This window comes from Rutidosis leptorrhynchoides, chromosome 11 (genome assembly GCF_046630445.1).
Source record: "Rutidosis leptorrhynchoides isolate AG116_Rl617_1_P2 chromosome 11, CSIRO_AGI_Rlap_v1, whole genome shotgun sequence".
NCBI lineage: Eukaryota > Viridiplantae > Streptophyta > Magnoliopsida > Asterales > Asteraceae > Rutidosis > Rutidosis leptorrhynchoides.
This window is the reverse complement of record NC_092343.1, coordinates 308,530,071-308,551,713: the sequence shown is the minus strand read 5'-3', so window position 1 is coordinate 308,551,713 and position 21,643 is coordinate 308,530,071. Positions and strand designations below refer to the sequence as shown.

Sequence of the window (21,643 nt, the reverse complement as noted above, 5' to 3'; positions counted from 1 at the left end):
ACTTTGATATATATGTATATATTGTTATAGGTTCGTGAATCAACCAGTGGCCAAGTCTTACTTCCCGACGAAGTAAAAATCTGTGAAAGTGAGTTATAGTCCCACTTTTAAAATCTAATATTTTTGGGATGAGAATACATGCAGGTTTTATAAATGATTTACAAAATAGACACAAGTACGTGAAACTACATTCTATGGTTGAATTATCGAAATCGAATATGCCCCTTTTTATTAAGTCTGGTAATCTAAGAATTAGGAAACAGACACCCTAATTGACGCGAATCCTAAAGATAGATCTATTGGGCCTAACAAACCCCATCCAAAGTACCGGATGCTTTAGTACTTCGAAATTTATATCATATCCGAAGGGTGTCCCGGAATGATGGGGATATTCTTATATATATGCATCTTGTTAATGTCGGTTACCAGGTGTTCACCATATGAATGATTTTTATCTCTATGTATGGGATGTGTATTGAAATATGAAATCTTGTGGTCTATTGTTACGATTTGATATATATAGGTTAAACCTATAACTCACCAACATTTTTGTTGACGTTTTAAGCATGTTTATTCTCAGGTGAATACTAAGAGCTTCCGCTGTCGCATACTAAAATAAGGACGAGATTTGGAGTCCATGTTTGTATGATATTGTGTAAAAACTGCATTCAAGAAACTGATTTCGATGTAACATATTTGTATTGTAAACCATTATGTAATGGTCGTGTGTAAACAGGATATTTTAGATTATCATTATTTGATAATCTACGTAAAGCTTTTTAAACCTTTATTGATGAAATAAAGGTTATGGTTTGTTTTAAAAATGAATGCAGTCTTTGAAAAACGTCTCATATAGAGGTCAAAACCTCGCAACGAAATCAATTAATATGGAACGTTTTTAATCAATAAGAACGGGATATTTCACCAAACTACTCATGTTGCCTGTATACTCAAGCTGTTGCTGCTACTATTATTTTCTACTTTTGTTCCCTAGTTCACAAACCCAAACACCACATCACCAATTTTTTTTATGAAACCTATCATCAAACTTTCATCTATTTCATGAACCTGCTATTGCACCCTCCTGCTACTAGTTCATGTTTATGAACGAAAGAGATGAATGATGATGTTACAGTGGAGAAAAAGATCGAAGAAGAAGATGAACAATAATGAAACGATTTCGGTACCTGCTGTGTTTTCCTTATCTAATTCTAACCAGCTCTTGCTATTGTCACCATATTTCTTTCTCGATCCAGCCTATAGCTACTCTCCTTCTTTCTATTAATTAGATGAATGGCAATGGTGATTTTGAACATACGGTGATTATAATATAAAGAGAATGATGAAAATGTTAGTGCTGTTTTGGTGTAAAGTCGAATATGTAAAAAAAATTATTAAAAGAAACAACACTGAAACCCTTTTTAGGGTTGTCGACTTCTGGTCTGTTCGTGATTTAACTAGGACACCGAATCAAATTTAAAGCTTGGGCCAATTAAATCCGAAGTGGGCTGTTGTGAGATCCAGTTTTATGTTGGGCTGATTACTTATATCAATTGCTACTTGGGCCAAACTCCATTCTATGTTTTATAAACTGGCCAAGACCCAATACCTGTTTTTTTGAAACGACTTAGTGATGCTGTTAATAATGGTAATGATGATTAAAAAGATGATGGAAGTTGATGATAATGCTAGTGATGATACGGTCGATATTGAAAATGATATAATTATGCTAGAAAGATGTTGTGTGGGTTACATGTTGAGTTAATGATGATGATTAGAAAGATAATTAAGTGATAATGATAATGGGATTATGAAAATGAAAACGGATAAAGGTTAAATAGATTTTAGGAGGTAATTAAAACAGAAAAGTAGTGACAGAGGGATGGTCTGAGGAGTTTTCGGGTTAGCAAGAGGTCTCGGGTTCGAGCTCGGTCTCTGCCAAATTTTTTTGGGAAAACTCCTTAAGGTAGTTCTTATTATTATTATTATTATTATTATTATTATTATTATTATTATTATTATTATTATTATTATTATTATTATTATTATTATTATTATTATTGTTATTGTTATTATTATTATTATTATTATTATTATTATTATTATTATTATTATTATTATTATTATTATTATTATTATTATTTGGAAAATGCTAACGACAGCCCTAAGGGCTGTCGTTAAGATGCTATATAATGTTGTACATGGCGGTTACTGGTCACTTTTCTTATAGCAGTTATCAATATGTACAACAAAATAAAGTGTGTTAATGATAGCCCTTAGGGCTGTCGTTAGTATTTTCCTTATTATTATTATTATTCTTTTTATTATTATTTTTATTATTATTATTATTATTATTATTATTATTATTATTATTATTATTATTATTATTATTATTAAGGTTATTAAAATCATTATTTTCAATATTAACATAATTATTATTAAATGATAGTATTAGTATTATTATTAAAATTATTATCATTTTTATATTTGGTATTATCATTATTATTATTATTATTATTATTATTATTATTATTATTATTATTATTATTATTATTATTATTATTATTATTATTATTTTTTTTTTTTTTTTATTATTACTAGAATCATCATTATTATTATTATTATTATTATTATTATTATTATTATTATTATTATTATTATTATTATTATTATTATTATTATTATTATTATTATTATTATTATTATTATTATTAGTATTATTTTTATAACAAATTATTGATTTTTGATATAATACCAATTACAATATATATATATATATATATATATATATATATATATATATATATATATATATATATATATATATATATTAACTATATGTATGAATGTTGATTATTGTACAAAATAACTATATATAAAATAAAGCTAAAGATATAAAGTATAAATAAATATATATATATATATATATATATATATATATATATATATATATATATATATATATATATATATATATATATATATATATATATATATATATATATTGTATTCCAAAGAAACCATTAAAAAGGTTGAAATCCAAGGGACGTTTCTCAGCCCTTGGATCAATTTTGATCAATGATCCAGATTAAAGCACCAATTAATACAAGGAGGGTATTCTGGTCATTTTACAAAAAATAGAAATCCTACTTACGAAACAAATCACTGCTCGAACGAAAACCTTCAAAAACCCTAAAAGATCCTGGCGATGGCGATTGACGATTATCCGGCGAACAATCAGTCCGATTTCGTGATTAACTCTGATTAATTCAGTCGGATTGCTTGATTATACGATTACCTAACCATTGTTAACTTAGATTCATAATCACTCGTTCACTCCGAATTGCTTAACATACGAATTCATTGATCAATCAATTCATATACACCTTCAATTTAAGCAATGGAACCAGAGAGGGAATACGATATCAGTGATGAAGACATCAATGAAATCCAGAATGATGAAGGTATGTATATCGTTTCGTCTTCAATCACATGTGATTAGCTTTTAATGAATTAGGGTTTTGTGACTTTAAGTAATGTCTTGTGTAAAATCACATGTAATTTCTTGTAAAATCACATGTGAGTGTTTTATGATAATACATTACTGGGATTTAAAGTGATTACTGATGAATACAATGAAGATGAAGATAAAAATCGAATTTTTGTAAATTTTTACTCATTCAATCACATGTGATTAGCTTTCACTGAAATAGTTTTCTGTGACTTTAAGTAATGTCTTGTGTAAAATCACATGTAATTTCTTGTAAAATCACATGTGAGTGTTTTATGATAATACATTACTGGGATTTAAAGTGATTACTGATGAATACAATGAAGATGAAGTTGAAAATCGAATTGTTGTAAATTTTTACTTATTGAATCACATGTGACTGTGTTATATGATAATACATTATGTGATATGTATATTGTCTCTTATTTCAGTTAAACATTCAATTAACATTGTAATTTGTTTTCCACGGATTATAATTCACCAAAAGCAATTGCAACACGTAAAAATGAAACACCGGGTGGATCATTGTATTATGCACCAATTGTTGACAAACGTTTCTTACCGGTCATTGGTCATAATTATGGAACACTTGATCAATGTGAAGAGATGTATAGGTTATATGCATATCATGCATGTTTTGACATAAGAAAGGCTGTATAAAAAACTGCAAAATATGGATTAGTCAAACAAAAATATTACTTATGCAACAAGGCTGGCACACCAAAGGAAGTCTACTTTGACACATTACAAGAAACTAAAAAGCCAATTCGAAAAAGCAACATGAATGCACAGGATGTAGGGCTAAAGTTAGATTTGACCGGGTGTATGGAACAAATACTTTCATTCTTGCTGACTTTGAAGAACAACATAATCATGAGTTGCTACCGATAGAATACAGACATTTAAGTAAAAAGGAAAGACAAATGAGGTATGCAGAGAAGTTGTTTGTATACCATTCGACGATATCAAATATTGGTCCAACAAAGGCATACGAAGTTTACCGCAATATGAAAGGGTCTGAAAAAATGTTCATGGAACTGTAATTGACTTCAGAAACTGGAAATGAGATTTGAATGTGTTTATCAATGCAACTGATTCTCAAATGCTCGTTAACAAAATGGAAGAAAGAAAAAAATATGTTCCTGGTTTTTCATTTGAGTACAAGCTTGAAAAAAGTCAATTACATTCCATTTTCTGGGCGGATGAAGTTGCAAACTGCAACTATAAGGAGTTTAGTGATGTTATCTCATTTGATGCAACATATAGAACTAACAGGTATGATACCTGGTTTTTACAGCTTCTAATCACATGTGATTGACAGGTTATTTGGCTTATCTGAGTTTCTAACATTGTCCTTTTGTTAACAGGTACAACCTCAAGTTTGTACCATTTACTGGAATAGATAACCACCGTAGGTGTGTCACTGTTGCTACGGCAATGATCAGGGATGAAACAGCCGAGAGTTACAAATGGCTACTTAATTGCTTCATGGAGACATTCGAGAAAGAGCCAAACATGATTGTGACAGATCAGGACAAATCAATGGCGATAGCGATAAAAGAGGTCTTTAAGATGGCAAATCATAGACTATGCATGTGGCACATTATGCGGAAGGTGCCATCAAAGGTATGAGTTTTGTTATTGAAGACTACATGTAACTAATCACCTGCGATTGAAATGGTTAATGATACATATACATAATTTGCTTAATATGAATTATTAACCAATCAAATGTGATTACAGATTCAAGAAGCAAATCCTAATATTGAAGACAAACAAGAAAAAGACTTCAACAAGAGATTGATAAAATTGTGTGGAATATGTACATAGAACCAACTGTTTTTGAAGAAAAATGGGAAAAGTTGATGGACGATTTTCATTGAAGAATGACAGTTGGTATATATTTGATATTAGATCAAGTTGGATACCAGCATATTTCATCGAACCTGAAATGTTTGGTTTGATGCGAACTTCTTCAAGATCAGAGAGTGAAAATGCTTTTTTCACACTTTACAAGATCTACATCAAATCTGTTGACTTTTATGGACGGCTTTGAATCTGCCATGTTAAAACAGAGGTCAAAACAAGAATCTTTGGATGTACAGACAATCAAGGAAAACCCAAAATTATTAACGTTGCTATGAATTGAAAAACATGCATCGAAGGTATACACGAATACAATTTTTTTGATTATTCAACAAGAGATTGTTGCAGCTTTGTATAAATGTTCGTTGGATAAAATGGACAAAGAGGAATACACGGAAATATTTGTTGTTAAAGATAAATTGGAAAAGAGAAAGGAATGCTCGAATGAAGGGAAGAAAAATGAAGGTTCGAATGAAGGGAAAAAAGATGAAGGCTCAAAGATGGAGGATAAAAGGGAAGGCTCGAATGAAGAAAAAGAGTTCTTCAAATACAAGGTAAACTAATTTACATATTTTTTTATGTATGGAATAACATTTGTGCAATAGTTTGAATCTCACTTGTTAAAATAGTTTAAATAGGTACTTATCACTTGTGATTGGCTTATACATCAGTTGTCATATTTAAATAGGTACTTATCACTTGTGATTGGCTTATACATCAGTTTCATACTTTTTTTTATTATGAAGGTACTTCATAACCGCCAAGACGGATCAATAATATGTACATGTAGACACTATCTACGATTTGGTCTTCTATGTAGACATTATTTTTGGGTATTGAAGAACGATAATATATATGAAATCCCTGAAAAATACATAATGAGGCGTTGGAGAAGGGTTATAATACCACCCGAGTTAAGATCAAGGAGAAACAGATATGGCAACGAAAATATTGCTGTTCAAAATTCTATTAATGAAATCACATCAGTTGTTGATGATTGTGTTGAACTTATTGGCCAGGATGAAACGATGCTACAAGTGCTTCATGAAAAAGTTAAAAATGGTGAAGAAAGAAGTTGAGGCTCAAGTGCCAAAACAGTTTAAGAAAAAAGATGTTGTCATAAAAGAAATGGTTAGTGTTTCCAAAGCCTAATTCATTAGCCATACAAAACCCACCCGTTGGGAGATACAAAGGTTGTGGAAAAGATAAGCGTCTTATGAGTGGAAAAGAGAAAGGAATTTTGGAAAGTAAAAAAAGAAAGATTACTTGCAGTAATTGTGGATCACATGAACACAATTGCAAGGGTTGTGACAAAGACAAACGTTGATTTTATTTTTTATTTTTTATTTTTTATATTCGTACAATTGTTAATTTAGGTGTTCCTATTAAATGTTTGACGTTCATTTTTTTATATTTTGTTAATTTATTTCAAGTACAACTGTTAAAAATTGTTAATGTGTTTGGAACATTTTTGATTTATGGTTTTGATTTTACAGAATGTATGTTAACAGTTGTGATTATATACTGTAATCACATGTGATTAAGTAGTTCAATCACATGTGATTTTATATTATAATCACATGTGATTGAATAAAGCCAATGACATTAAGAATCATTTGTAAAATCAATTAGTCCCTAAACCCGAAAACCATGTGATGGGTCCTAACGGTGGTGAGATGTCTTTGCAAAATCAATTTGTAAAAGAATGTATGTTAACGGTTGTGATTATATACTAAAATCACATGTGATTAAGTAGTTCAATCACATGTGATTTTATATTACAATCAGATTTGATTGAATAAGACAATGACATGAGATTAAGTAGTTCAATCACATGTGATTTTATATCACATAATGTATGTTAACGGTTGTGATTATATACTAAAATCACATGTGATTAAGTAGTTCAATTACATGTGATTTTATATTACAATCAGATTTGATTGAATAAGATAATGACATGAGTTGTGATTATATACTACAATCACATGTGATTAAGTATTTAATCATATGTGATTATGTATCACAATCACATGTGATTATATATGTAATATCACATGTGATTGTTATGTATTATCACTTGTGATTGTAAATGCAAAAATCACATGTGATTGCATGAGGAATAACTTGTAACTGTATAGTATTTTTAATCAACCATCAACCACCCAAGAATCATAACCATCAAGCATTAGAGACAATAAATATATGAACATCTAAACCATGCATTAAAATATCAAGTAGCATGTCATTAACCAAAAAACTTCACTCTTCAAGCAGAACAATAACATACATCTTCAAAAAACTTCACTCTTCATTAGATTGTTGGTCATGTACCTCTTGATTTTTAGCTTTTTCAACTCGGACACCTCTTGATTATTTTACAGAAATGATAACCTTCCTATAATCTTTCTTTTCATGGAATGTGGCAAAATTTCTTGCATTTCTTAACATCTACTCAGCATGTATGTTTAGATCATGCGACAAAATCTTCTATGCATAGCGAATTCTCAGCTTCTGGAGCTAGTTCTTTTGTTCAGCCGACTCAGGCACCAATACATCAGACCACTTATTCTCTGATCTTGCTTTAAACATGTCCATGTGGAACATAGCAAACACACCACAATCCACAACATTATCTATTGTTTTCCATGGCAGCAAAATCCTAATTCGTTCCAATTTTTCAATTTGATTTGCAAAAGGATGCTTATGAAATTTCAGATGTTCAGCAAAAGCATATAGCTGGAAAAAACAAAATCAGAAAAAATGAATAGTTATTAAATTAATGATTGAGCAGATGTTTAAAAACAGTAAGTGTAAACAGGGGAAGCAAAAAAAAACTGATATTGAAGTGGAAAACGTACAAGTAATGATATTATAATAAACACTAACCAAAAGATTGAAAACTTTGGCGTATCTTGCAGCATAGTTTTTAACTACCGAAAAGTTGTCAAGTATGTAGAGCTTGGGAACTTTCATGTCAATCACCAAGACAAAGAAATGCTCATGTCTGCAGATTGGGAAAAATACCTGTTGTAAAAAATCAAAAAAGAAAGAAATTATTAGAACACAAATAATTGATTATGATATTAAGGCAAATAGACCTACAAATGTAAGCTAGAAATAACATACAAGATCAACTTTTCGGAGTGACGCAAACTTTGGATAAAATCTAAACCAAACATTAGCACTTTCTTTGATTATCATCAGCTTATCTTCCTTTTTCATGTTCTTGTTGTCATACAAGTAAGAATACTGTAAATAAAATAACACATGTGATCATATATAACAATAACATGTAATTATATATATATATATAATAATCACATGTGATTATATATAACAATCACATGTGATTATATATAACAATCACATGTGACTAAGTATTAAGAACCATAACACACAGATACAAACAGCAAGCTAATATAGTACATAAAAATTTTAACAATAAAACTTACAATGATTGAAGAAGGGAAGAAAAACCTAGACGGGCTAGATTGTCCTCTGTACTTTTGATCTTCTTTCAGTATAAAGCTCCATAAATCAGTTACACTAGCCTCAACATAAAAATCGGGGCAAAGTGATTCCAAACTAAGACGGTGTATCATGCTGCCTTTTCTTGATTCAAAAACAGTCTCACTAACAAAAAAAGGGGGGGTAGTTTAATACATGTGATTTCATAATATAATCACATGTGATTTCATAATATAATCGCATGTGATTTCATAATATAATCACATGTGATTGGCTTATAAAGCAGAAGGATTTGTATGTATTAAAAGGAAAATTTTTAGAAAACTCACGAAGGGCTAAGCTTCATCGAAAATAATTCCATAGCCAAAATAAGCTCAGAGTTTGTCAGAATGTCAGACACAGCAGTCAGCTTGTTGATATACGCAGATTTAAGAACAATTGTCCGATCTTTCTTTATAGCTTTTTTACAAAATTTCTTTTACTGGATAGCCGTTTGTTTCGGTAACGTTTTTCCAACTTTAGGGCTGCTTGCCAACTTGCCCTTGTCTAACAATTTCACAGCTTCATCATACTCCTTGTTCTCATATTTATCCTCCTGAGATAAGAGATGAAAAGTAGGTGGTGTTAAATTCATCAATGTTGGAGTATTATGAACAGGTAACCATGTAAGGCTTGTTGGTGCATTAAGTAAAGATATAATTTCACAAATATCAACGACCTCATTAACGTTGTTGTCAAACCATTGTGTCAAAGATGTGTACTCTTCTTCATTTTGATCTTTGTCAACATCTTTCTCAGCAACCTTTGGACCTACAACTTCTGTCACAACTGGAACAATTAGATCGTCGGAAGCAAGATTAACTTCTTGCTCATCATTCACATCATCATCAGCCTTGGATTGCCCATCATCAATCTTTTTCTCAGACTCAACCTTGTTTACATCAACACATTCATCATATTTTTTCTCCGAATCAGCCTTCTTCTCATCACCCTCATCTTTTTTCTCCGAATTAGCCTTCTTCTCATCATCATCGTCTTTTCCCTCTGACTCATCATTGTTGTCATCATCATCGTCTGTTCCCTCTGACTCATCATTGTTATCATCATCATCGTCTTTTCCCTCTGACTCATCATTATTATCATCATCATCATCGTCTTTTCCCTCTGACTCATCCTCCATCTCATCATCAGTCTTCACATCACCCACATCCATTTTAAAAACTTCGTTCAACTTCTTTTCATAAGATATCAATATCTTCTCATCTGGGTACTTGGACAAACTTTCACGTATTACCCGTGACAAAAAATGCTTCAACTCATTGACCAATTTAAACTTCTCCTCGATAACTTCACAATAACCCTGCATATAATGTGCAAAAAGCTTAGAATAGTTATAAAAAAAGATCAAAGTTATCGCATAATATAATATTATTTACTGAATGTATAATCAGACCAAGTATTATTTAATTAGTCAAAACAGGTGATTGTATACAAAAAATCAATCACATGTGATTATATCATAAAATCACATGTGATTGTATACAAAAATTCAATCACAGGTGATTGTGTACAAAAAATCATACTAACACAGCATGATTTAATTAGTAAAAACAGGTGTTTGAATTATAAAAAAGCAAAAAAAAAAAAAAAAACTACCTCAATCGCATGCAGATCAGCCTTATCCTCATCTTCAAGTTTGAGAAAACCCTCCCCATTTTTTGCTTCTTCGTCATATTCATCTGCAAGTTCCAACAGCCCAAATGATCCAAGCTCAGCCTCTTTCTTTACACTAACCGCAATGGCTCCTTTCCAGTTCTTGAAAACTGGACGCCCACGTACAACAGGAAAAGAATCAAACTTTGTACAGTCCAGATAGAGCAGCTAAGAAACAAACACGAAAAAAAAATCATAGTTATCAAACCAATTCGTAAAAAAGATTGTTGAAAATCATATATGATATATAGATAATGAAAAGATAACTCACAGTGAGAAAAGTAGCAGCACCGGTGTAGAAACAGTTGGCATCATTTCTGTTCCATCCAATTTTGCTATATTTCAATGAAGAAAGAAGAAACATGGACCAGTTGATACTTGAAATATCAACATCGTCAGACAACCTCGTCACCACATACGAACTCACTTTCCCATTTCTTTCACATGACACCATCGTGCTTGCAAACAACATGATAAAGTTCATCTGAAAGATACTATCAACTTCGGTTGAGGTCAGGATCTTAGCACACAGTGAAGATGAACGGGTGACGAACGGGTGTGGTGGAAACTAATCGAACCAATTTTTAACAAAAAGACTACCACTCTTGAGTTCCAAGGTGTCTATATCAGTACCAACATCTTCGAGTCCAAACACATCGTGGACAGCTTGGGAATCAACCTTAATGTTTCCTTTTTGAGTCTTTATTATCATCTCATCACCATCGAAATTGTCAACAACATAGTAAACAAGACTATCCGGCAATTGGTCTATATTAAACCCAATTAAAGAACGAAACCCAAGTCTCGTGACACAAACTTTTTGTTCGGGGGTCAACGAACACATCACCTTTGCAAACTGCGCCGGTGTGGTCCTTAGCCTAAGAGCAGGTAGCTTAGACTCAACTTCATCATCAGCAGAAACATCCTTACCTTTGTGTACCACAATCGCCTTAACTTTGTGTTTCTGTTTGGGATTATCAACAGCATTGGTAACAGATTGGTGTTTTCTTTTACCTGAAAAATGTGGTTTACAAAAGTAAATCAGTAACATTGAACAAAACAAATCAAAGGTGATATCATTTGTTAACAGCTAAATGTGAATTCCATAGTGATTTCTTGTATAATCACATGTGATTGAAAAAACCTAGAAGATACTCACAAAATTTATACTTACACTCTGATTTAGCAACAACAGATATGCAACTCATACACAGATAAAAGGCACATATTAAACAATCACAACAAATAACATGTGATTAAAGAAGCAAATATCATTTGTTAACAGCTAAATGTGTATTTCAAAAGTGATTTATTGTATAATCACATGTGATTGAATAAAACCTAAAAGGTGTGCAACTCATACAAAAGATAAAAAGCACATATTAAACAATCATAACGAATAACATGTGATTAAAGAAGCAAATATAACAGGTACATGTGTATTCGAAAGTGATTTCTTGTAATAATCACATGTGATTGATAAAACCTAAAAGGTAATAACAAAACTTATACATGCAATCTGATTTAAGAACAACAAATGTGTAACTCATGCAAAAGATAAAAAGCACATATTAAACAATCACAACAAATATCACGTGCTTAAAGAAGAACACACACGAATGCTATATGACGAAACCCTGAAATTTGAAATCATCAAAGGAATACAAACAAATTTGATTGATTATAAACGAACATCAACAAAACTTGTTAAAATTACTAGTAGTTTTGGCCGGAGCTTTTTTATTAGCCGGAACATGCTTTTTAGCCGATGACGATTTTTTGATTAGAGAATGCTCCGATTTAGCCATGTTTGATGGAACATAATTGATTAATGTGTATAGTTGTTGATGATTGTTGATAATGGCAGCTTTGATCGGTGTTGATCGAAGGAAATTAGCGTTCGATGTTGAAACCCTAGAAAGAAGTGTGTGTTTGTGTGTGAAATACAGATACGATCGAATGAAATTCCAAGCCTATGGGTGTATAACATATTTTGCCTATGTGGACGAAAATACCCCTCCGCCCCAAAATAATGATATATTGGGACTTTTAATTTGATCCATTGATCAATCTCAATCTAAAGGTTGAGATTTTTCCCCTCAATCTCAACTTAAATATGAGTTTCATTTGAATATTCTTCTATATATATATATATATATATATATATATATATATATATATATATATATATATATATATATATATATATATATATATATATTATATAGAAAGAATTATGTGATTTTATGTGTTAATATATATACTTGATATAGGTTCGTGAATTCGAGGCCAACCCTGTATTGTTCAGTATCGTCGTATGCATATTTTTACTACAAAATATCGTATCGTGAGTTTCATATGCTCCCTTTTTACTTACTTTTGAAATATATATTTTTGGGACTGAGAATACATGAAATGCTTTTATAAATGTTTGACGCGATAGACACAAGCAAAACATTCCTCTAATGAATTATTATACAGACGAGTTGTTCTGTGGATTATTATATCGAATATCGCCCCTGATTATTATAGCTTGGTAACCTAAGAATTAGGGAAATGACCCCTAATTGACGCGAATCCTAAAGGTAGATCTATGGGTACTGACCAGCCCCATCCGGGTTACGGATGCTTTAGTACTTCGAGGTTTATATATATACAGACGATACTTGTATATTACAGACTGAAAGTTCTGTTTATTTTGGAGATATTCATGATGCGCTTTATATCTTAAGGTCGGTTACCAAGCAAGGTTATATATATAAATAGAGAGAATGATTTTTATACACAGATTATGTGTATGTTATTTTGTACACGAGATATGTGTACGGTTATTAAAAATCGTAAGGCAACCTACAGGGGAGAAAATGATACGAACCTACTCTGTCAAGGATTTATGAAAAATAGTTTCGTACACGAGATAGGTGTACTGTATTTAAATCTTGTGGTCTATCAAAATGACTGAATTTTATTGTTTATGATAAACCTATGAACTCACCAACCTTTTGGTTGACACTTTTAAACATGTTTGTTCTTAGGTATTAAAGAAATCTTCCGTTGTGCATTTGCTCATTTTAAAGATATTACTTGGAGTCATTCATGGCATATTTCAAAAGACGTTGTATTCAAGTCGTCGAGTTCAAAAAGATTGTTATTAAGTAAATGGCAGATTAGTCATTCATATTATTGGAAAACATATACCAATTGGTATTTTGAAATGAGTTGTCCTTTAAAAGAATGCAATGTTTGTAAAATGTATCATATAGAGGTCACTACCTCGCAATGGGACCAGATGTTGAAGACTTCGTCCAGGTGGATTGGGACGGGTCGCTACACACTTTCTCTCACACACAATACTTTCTCACTCTAACTTCACCGCTTAGCAACACTACGCTAGACGGACCAACTTGCAGTTAGTCCTAAAAGACTTATAAGGTCGCCCCACGTAGATATCATCTGTGTTCCCGGGCTGCAGGGATCTTATCCCGAGGGCAAACATCGGTCGACAACACATCTCATCATGCTGAGCAATTCTAGTATTGTATTGGTACCCTTTAGCCGCTAGACAAAAAATGGTACCAACAAGTGTACATTCTCATCTTACGGACCAAGTTGACCTCTGTATGGATGAAGTTAGTTAACAATTGTTCAATCACTTTTTGTAGATCTTTGCATTACAACTAAAGGTATCATATTGTGTCATGAGTTATGTAAATGATCTGTATAAAGTGATTCTTAGTAACATAACGTGTTGTGGAGGTTAGAGTGAATTTGATCACATTCTTGTTATAGATCGAGGTCATTATGATGTTTTGATTCATAAATGGTATGAGATCTGACGTCAGATCCATCATTGTTAATAGATGCTATGAAAACCATCATCGATCCACTACCTTTCAAAATATTGCTTACCAAATTATTATGTTTTTTGACGTTAATATTAATGGTATTGTATAATTACATGCAGCGAATTGATGTATAAAATATACATATGTAATGTACGTTTGTTTTAAATTTATGGAATAAAACTATATCTTTTAACTATTGTCGTGGGACGCAAACCTAGTCGCAAGTCAGAAACCTAGTTGCAAGAGTCTCCTGCAACGCGTAAATGCCGATTAATCTCGGTCAGTTGCAAGTCACAGAATCTTTTTTACCGGACCACGCCGGTCATGACCGATATTTTTCAATTCGGAACTGAAAATTATCGATCATGACCGGAAATTTCCAAGTCGAAAGTCACAAGTAGCAAGGTAACCTTGTGACATTTGCGAGAACATTTGCAATTATGTTTATTTGACGATATATCGTTATAGATTGTTCGATAAATTAACTCTTTCGTTTTTGTTAAGAACCCTGTAATTTGATATGATTAGCATATAGTTAAACACATTATCAATTTTTAATTAACTTAGGTATTCGACTCTTTTTGACAGCTAACTAATCTCAGATTAACCACTCATTTTACGGGTAGCCTAAAATCGTCAGAGATAAAGCCCCAAAGAGTTATAATCCCTCCGTCCCAATATGATATATACCTGGTTTCTTTTTTTTGTCTGTTTCAATTCAATAGTTCACTTCTATAAATAGAAAGAATAATTGGTTAAAGTACATTTATATCTTTACTTTATTAAGTAAGATAAAATTTAGATAAAAAGTAAAAAGTGTAAAACTGAAAGTAGATAAAAAAGTAAATGTGTTAGTCACATTTTCTTAAACTGTGTGTTTTTTTTTTGGACTATTAAATTGAGATAGACAGAGTTTTTTTTTTTTTTTCCTATTTTTCTTCTAGGCTTTACACCTGTAATTTTTAAGATATAGATATCAAGTCTTATAATTAGACCACGACACTTCTGGTTTCATTTTATTAAACATAATAAAAAAAATACTAAAGTGGTACCCACTAAGATCACAATCGTCCTCTCAGGCTCTCATGGACATCATGATAACAAAGTGTACCCACTATGATTCAAAAACACAACTAATAGTAAAATTATTGATGACTTTTACAGAGTTCAACTCAAAATCAAAACACAAACAAAAACAAAAACAAAGAAACAAAAGACTGAAAGTGACTACTTTAACACGTTACCAAAGCTACATCAATAATGCAACACATAACAATTATACTCAACAACCGCATCACCTGTTTTTATATCAAAACTATGTGTACTTGCTTGAACATAACCTCTAGCAAATCGAAAAAGTCCACTTCCTCCTATTACCGGCATCTCTCGGACCTTATTAAACACCGAATTTCGACCCATTATCGTAATGGTACTACCATTATACTTACCAGTTGAAAACACAAAATTCATAGCCATCAATAATCCAATTTCTTCTTGTGAAGCTATCCCATAAAACCCTTGTGCTCGCCCTAGTAATTTTGATCCGGGTTCGGGTTTATCCGTTAACGCATCGTCGATCATGCTAACTGTTCCAAACCCGTTTGAGTTTGTTTTGTTTGTGATCGGTGGTGGAATTATGTTTACGGCTGTTGGATTTGGACCACTATATTTATCGTGCCAAAAGAAGCGAAAATGGCTAAGTTTTTCGGTTTTGAGTTTTAATGGATTCAGCTTGACTGATTGTACAAAGGTGGGATTTGATCTGGTGATAAGGGAAGTTTGTGTGAAGATGAAGAGAAGTGGGAGAAGAAAGCATGGGGAAAATTTGGTCATTGTGGAATAAATGTGAAGTATGATGTAAAAGTGTGACAATTGGGTACTAATATATAATGCAATATCCACCAACTAAAGTGATTGATAAGTTATAAATAAATTAATTTCTTAACTTTAAAGAAAGAGAATTGTTTATTCTTTCCGTATTATGAACTACTCTTTTTGCTTAAACAGTGTCTGCTTTAATTCCATTTATTTATTTTTGCAAAAATCACGATAACTTTTATAAAATATAAAAATGTTTTTGAAAAAATAAAACGTTTTTGAAAAAAAAAAAAAAAAACGAATTCAACAAGAAATACAAAATAGGACATTGGTGAGACTCGTACATAGAAATCGGTACCAACAAACTATCTATAACTAGCCTCACCTAACCTAAACACAAACAAAACACAAACGATACGACGAGCTACAAATTCTAATAATACTACTAAACGGGAAACGTGAAACCGAAAAAAGAATTCAAACGTCGTTGATGAAAACGCTGAATCTGGCTAATTCAGCACCCTGAACCACTTTTTCCTTACGTTTTTGCAGATTATTGTTCTTAAGTGGCTGACGCGGGATTTCGCTAGAGTTAATAAGATTCTCCGTAGCCGGTTCACTCTAGGCCATACTAGTCATCAAAGTATCAAAGGCTGCGAAAGCCTCGTCGGTCATAACCATTATTTTGATTCTGAGGAACCACCACTTCCCGAATCCACAAACCGCACTTCTTATCAACATTATCCGTCAAAAACAAATTTTGAATGGCGTCCCCGTAATTCAAATTGTCCTCGTGATCCATAAGTTTAAAAGAACCCGGGGTAGATGCAACATTCCTTCTTGACCGCAAATTCACTTCCTTTGTTGCAGTCTCTGAACTCGCCTTCAAATCATCCTTCTTTTTCTTCTTATCTCTCTTCAGACGCGCCAATCTTTCCGCAAAAGTAATATTGTCTTCATTAGCATCTTCGAAAACCAGGGGAAACCATATGTCCACATTCCGAGCCTATCCCAGGCCCAATAGAAGCAAACTTGTGCTCAAACATGACACCGGGTTTACCCGAAAATGACCCGAGAGACACCCTATCCAAGGAACCGAATTGAATGTTGGGCCTAACTCCATCATCGACGGGCCCAAAGCAAGGAACCGATTCATAAATAGGTGTTGGGCTTATAAAACCCGATCTAGTAATAGTAGCACACTCAGATTCCAAAATAGAAGCAGAACTAACAGAAACATTCATCACATCGTTAACTTTGATCCAAGCATCACCAATCTGGGTAGAGTAAAAGGAATGATTAATGTCACTCGCAACCGGTGCGTGATCCACAAAAAATACGACGATGTTTCACTAGTAACGAATACCTGATGGTAAGCTGGCTTTTAATTATGGTGGCGTTGGGTGATTTTTTTTATTTTCAGACTCCTCTTTTATGGCGAGCTAGAGTGCGATAGCGGAAGTTTTTTTCAGTTTTTTTGGGCGATCGGTACTTTTTGGCTGGATTGTTGCGGTTTATTATGTTGCCAGTCTAATTCGTTTTCGGCTTCCATTTCAACAATTTTTCGGCAGGTACCCCGATTTTTTATTTTTTTTATTTTAAGTTAGTATAGCCGGTTATTTAAGGTTCCGTTAGTTATAGCTTGGTTTTTGTAACAACCCGACTTTTTCCGTTAACTCATGTACTTAAAAACTATGTTTTCTACGCCAAAATTTTTTTCTAGATCATTATGAGTTAAACTACTCTCTAGTTACGTTGTTAGATGTTATTATATATGTAAATGTTCATTTAAGTGACTACGACGTAATTGATTATATTCAACTATCTTTAATTTGCATTCTTACCACGCCATTTTCAAAAGATTAATTATATTCTATATAATATAAAAAGTATTCCTATATCAAGTGAAAATGTGTGATTATGTGTTAGTACGTTCCTATGTGTAACGATTCTATTTGATGAATCATCTTGGTTCCCTAACCAAGATTTATATATTCGTGTTTTTCAAATTTGAATTCTTATATGTGACATTCTATGTCAATGGAAATAATAAATATTCGTATATTTTAAATCGTACATTTTTAGTCTTCTCGCGTATCATAAATCGCGTGATGTTCTATTTATCGGATCGAGTTCTTTTATCGTTCGAGTCAAGATCATAAGGCCAAGTTTTTGAGTTGGGCTAATTTGGCCCAATATAGTCGAATTATTTTGATAGCCCAATAGGCTAGTCCATCTTTTTTTTAAATGTATTCAGCCCACTTTGTAATTTTAAATAAATCAAATAAAAGAGTATTATCTAGTTTTTTAAAAAAAGGAAAAAATATATATATACTCCTTGGCCGAAATTTTATAAAAAAATATATTATTTAGTTGCTTTTATTTAAATTACAACTAGTCATGTACTTAATTAGTTAATTTGTAAATTTAAAATAAAGATAAGGTTGTAGATAAGATTTGTAAAAAAAATATAAATATACACATATACTTGTGTTGGCCGTAATTTTTTTTTTATATAATTTTGTGTTACCTTTTTATCCAAGATTTGACTTTTGATATTTAGGGAAATATCAATTTAAATAAGGGATATGATTACACAATTTTATAAAAAAATAAAAAAAAAATTAAAAAAAAAAAGATAGAAGTCGGCCATGGACGGGATTAAATCCCATAATTTTTGGAAAGTTTGATTTTATCACATATAATTAGTAATTATCTTATTATTCTTTCATAAAACCACAAAAATCAATTTTTCTTCTCCTTTTTCTTTTCTCTCCCACGACATTCATCACCATCATCACCATCTTCATCATTCTATTTCAATCTCATATTCATAATCGTTCAACATCATTCAGTTTCTTGATTTGAGGTAGTCATAAACTCCAGCCTTTTCAGTTCTTCATGTTTATTGTGTTATTTTTCATGTATGTATAGTTATAGTGCTTAGATATAATTGTGGTGATGTTTAAACAATTAAATTATTTTTAAAACGCGATTTTCGATTAATATAAATCCGGACAGAATTGAGTTTACTGTTTTTGGGAACCGTGCCATGATTTTTTGATGATACTTTGCTGCTCATCGTGTTCCTCTCGATAAGTAGTGAGATTTTAGTTTAGGATTCGTTTTAAACGGATGTGTAGAACTCAAGATATGAATTTTTGAAGTTTATATAAATTAAATGTATAAAATAATAATTTGAGCTGACGTAACCTTGAAATTTGTGACTGATTCTGAATGATTTGACAAGTTAATCATGTCGGGATCGATGTTGCGACTCAAATAAATATAAAATGCGTTAAAACGGACGTACAGATTAAAAGATATGATTTTTACAAGTTTTCATATATATATATATATATATATATATATATATATATATATATATATATATATATATATATATATATATATATAATCTGAATTACTCAACTTTGTGCATTGGGTTCCGTGCCTGATGTGTGAGCTTATGTTGTAGGATTAGTTCATACGGTTTGAAGGACGTGAAATACGTGTTGAACGGACTTATAAATTATTCTATACGAATTTTTTTATACAAATTAATTTAATGTAGGAATAAAACATTTTATAAAATAATACTTATGGTCAAAGAAATAAATAATAATATTTATTAATATTGTAAAATACTTATAATATAAAGATAATTATTAGTAAATAAAATTTAAACAATACTATAATATTTATTAATAAATGAATTATATAAATTAAATTCATAATTTATTTCTACATAAATAAATACTTATGTTTAATAATGATTAAACATTTATAATATGAATTAATTACTATGTAACTATGTTATACATTAATATTTATTTAATCTATTAAAGACTAATGATAAAAGTTGAATTAACAACTAAAACTTATTGTAAAAATTAATTTAATTGCTTATGACATGATTTAATTAATAAAACACTTATAATATAATATTTAAAACAAAAAGAACTTATGTTGTAACTAATACTTCATAATTAATTCAACATACTTATATTATAATTAATATTTAATCATCAAATAAAATACTTATATTATATACAATTATATCATTTAAATTTATTATAGTCTAATTGAATTCATTTAATATGAATAAACTTATAATGTGACTTATATTACATTTTATAAGATTATAATAAGTAATAACGAAATTAATAATACATAAAATATCAAAGTTAACTTAGGTTGACTAGAGTTGACTTTTGGTTGATTTTTCGGTTGATTTTCTCGTTTGACTTTCGTTTGACTTAAGTTGACTTTCTACATAAAACACATTTTAAATAAGAGAACTTTCCCCGAAATACAAACTTTCCAAAAATATAAACTTACTAAAAATAGAAATTACACGTAATACTTATTCAAATCTTTTGTCATATAAATATAATTTTAAAGCCACTTCAAGCACAAGGACTATCGTACATTGACTTGACCTAGTTAGATATATCCTGACATACTGTTATTAATTAGGTTGAAGTCTAGATCATCTATGATCTCTGTTATTCTTATAGATGTGAATTATCTTCAGTGCTTTCTAAGGTGAGTTATAGTCTCATTTTTCTACTATTTTAAATTTTTTCAGATGAGAATACATGCTTTTCGTTTTTACATGTTAGACACAATAATAAAAAATGGTAAATTATTCATTTGTGGGTTGTACGAAAATATACCTTAGCTCGGTAACTTATAACTACGGGTTCTGTACCGCAGACGCGAATCCTATTGAAAGATCTATCAGACTTGACCGCCCCATTCCTTCCTAGTCACGCTATTCTTCAAAGGAATGTTTAGTCCTTCATAAAAGATACACATGTACAGTGTATGGTCCATAAAAAGGGTAGATACAACGAGTTAAGTTGGGTTAACAGGTGATCACGGGATAGATGTAATAATATTTTTAAGACGTTTCTCAACATTAAATCTTGTGGTCTAATTTAATACAAGTTGTTTTATTTAATCCTATATCTCACCAGCATTTTTATGTTGACAGTTTACTCGCATGTTCTATTCTCAGGTACTTAAGTGATTGATCATGTGCTTCTGCTGGTTAGAGAGTCTGCATACTGTGTCGCACATTTTATTTAAATTTTATCAATATTCATTCAATTTTCAAACTATTTATCATTATGGTAGTTGGTTGACATTATGAGTCAACATTTATTACATTTGGTTTGTCTTTAAAACTTACATATGTTTGGTTTTCTTTTTTGGGGAAGTCTCTTTTCAATAAATGAATGCAATGTTTGTTTAAAATATTCATATAGTGTCTTCAATCAAGGTTTTGGGACTGAAATAAAGTTGGTCGTCAGGCAGCTTTCTGATGGGGCGTTATAGTTTTACTCTATTTACTAGATTATGCGGGTTTATTCACCCTTGTTAGTGAATCGTTTGATTTGGTTTAGTTTATTCA

The 21,643-nt window shown here is 31.1% G+C and overlaps 1 protein-coding gene across 1 annotated transcript; it reads right to left on the bottom strand.

The window, feature by feature from the left end:
- Positions 1 to 15,386: 15,386 nt before the first annotated feature.
- On the bottom strand, positions 15,387 to 16,258 carry LOC139876692 (dirigent protein 22-like). Its single transcript, XM_071864064.1, has one exon. The coding sequence runs from the start codon at positions 16,237 to 16,239 to the stop codon at positions 15,661 to 15,663; it is 579 nt and encodes a 192-aa protein (XP_071720165.1). The 5' UTR covers positions 16,240 to 16,258; the 3' UTR covers positions 15,387 to 15,660.
- Positions 16,259 to 21,643: the final 5,385 nt, after the last annotated feature.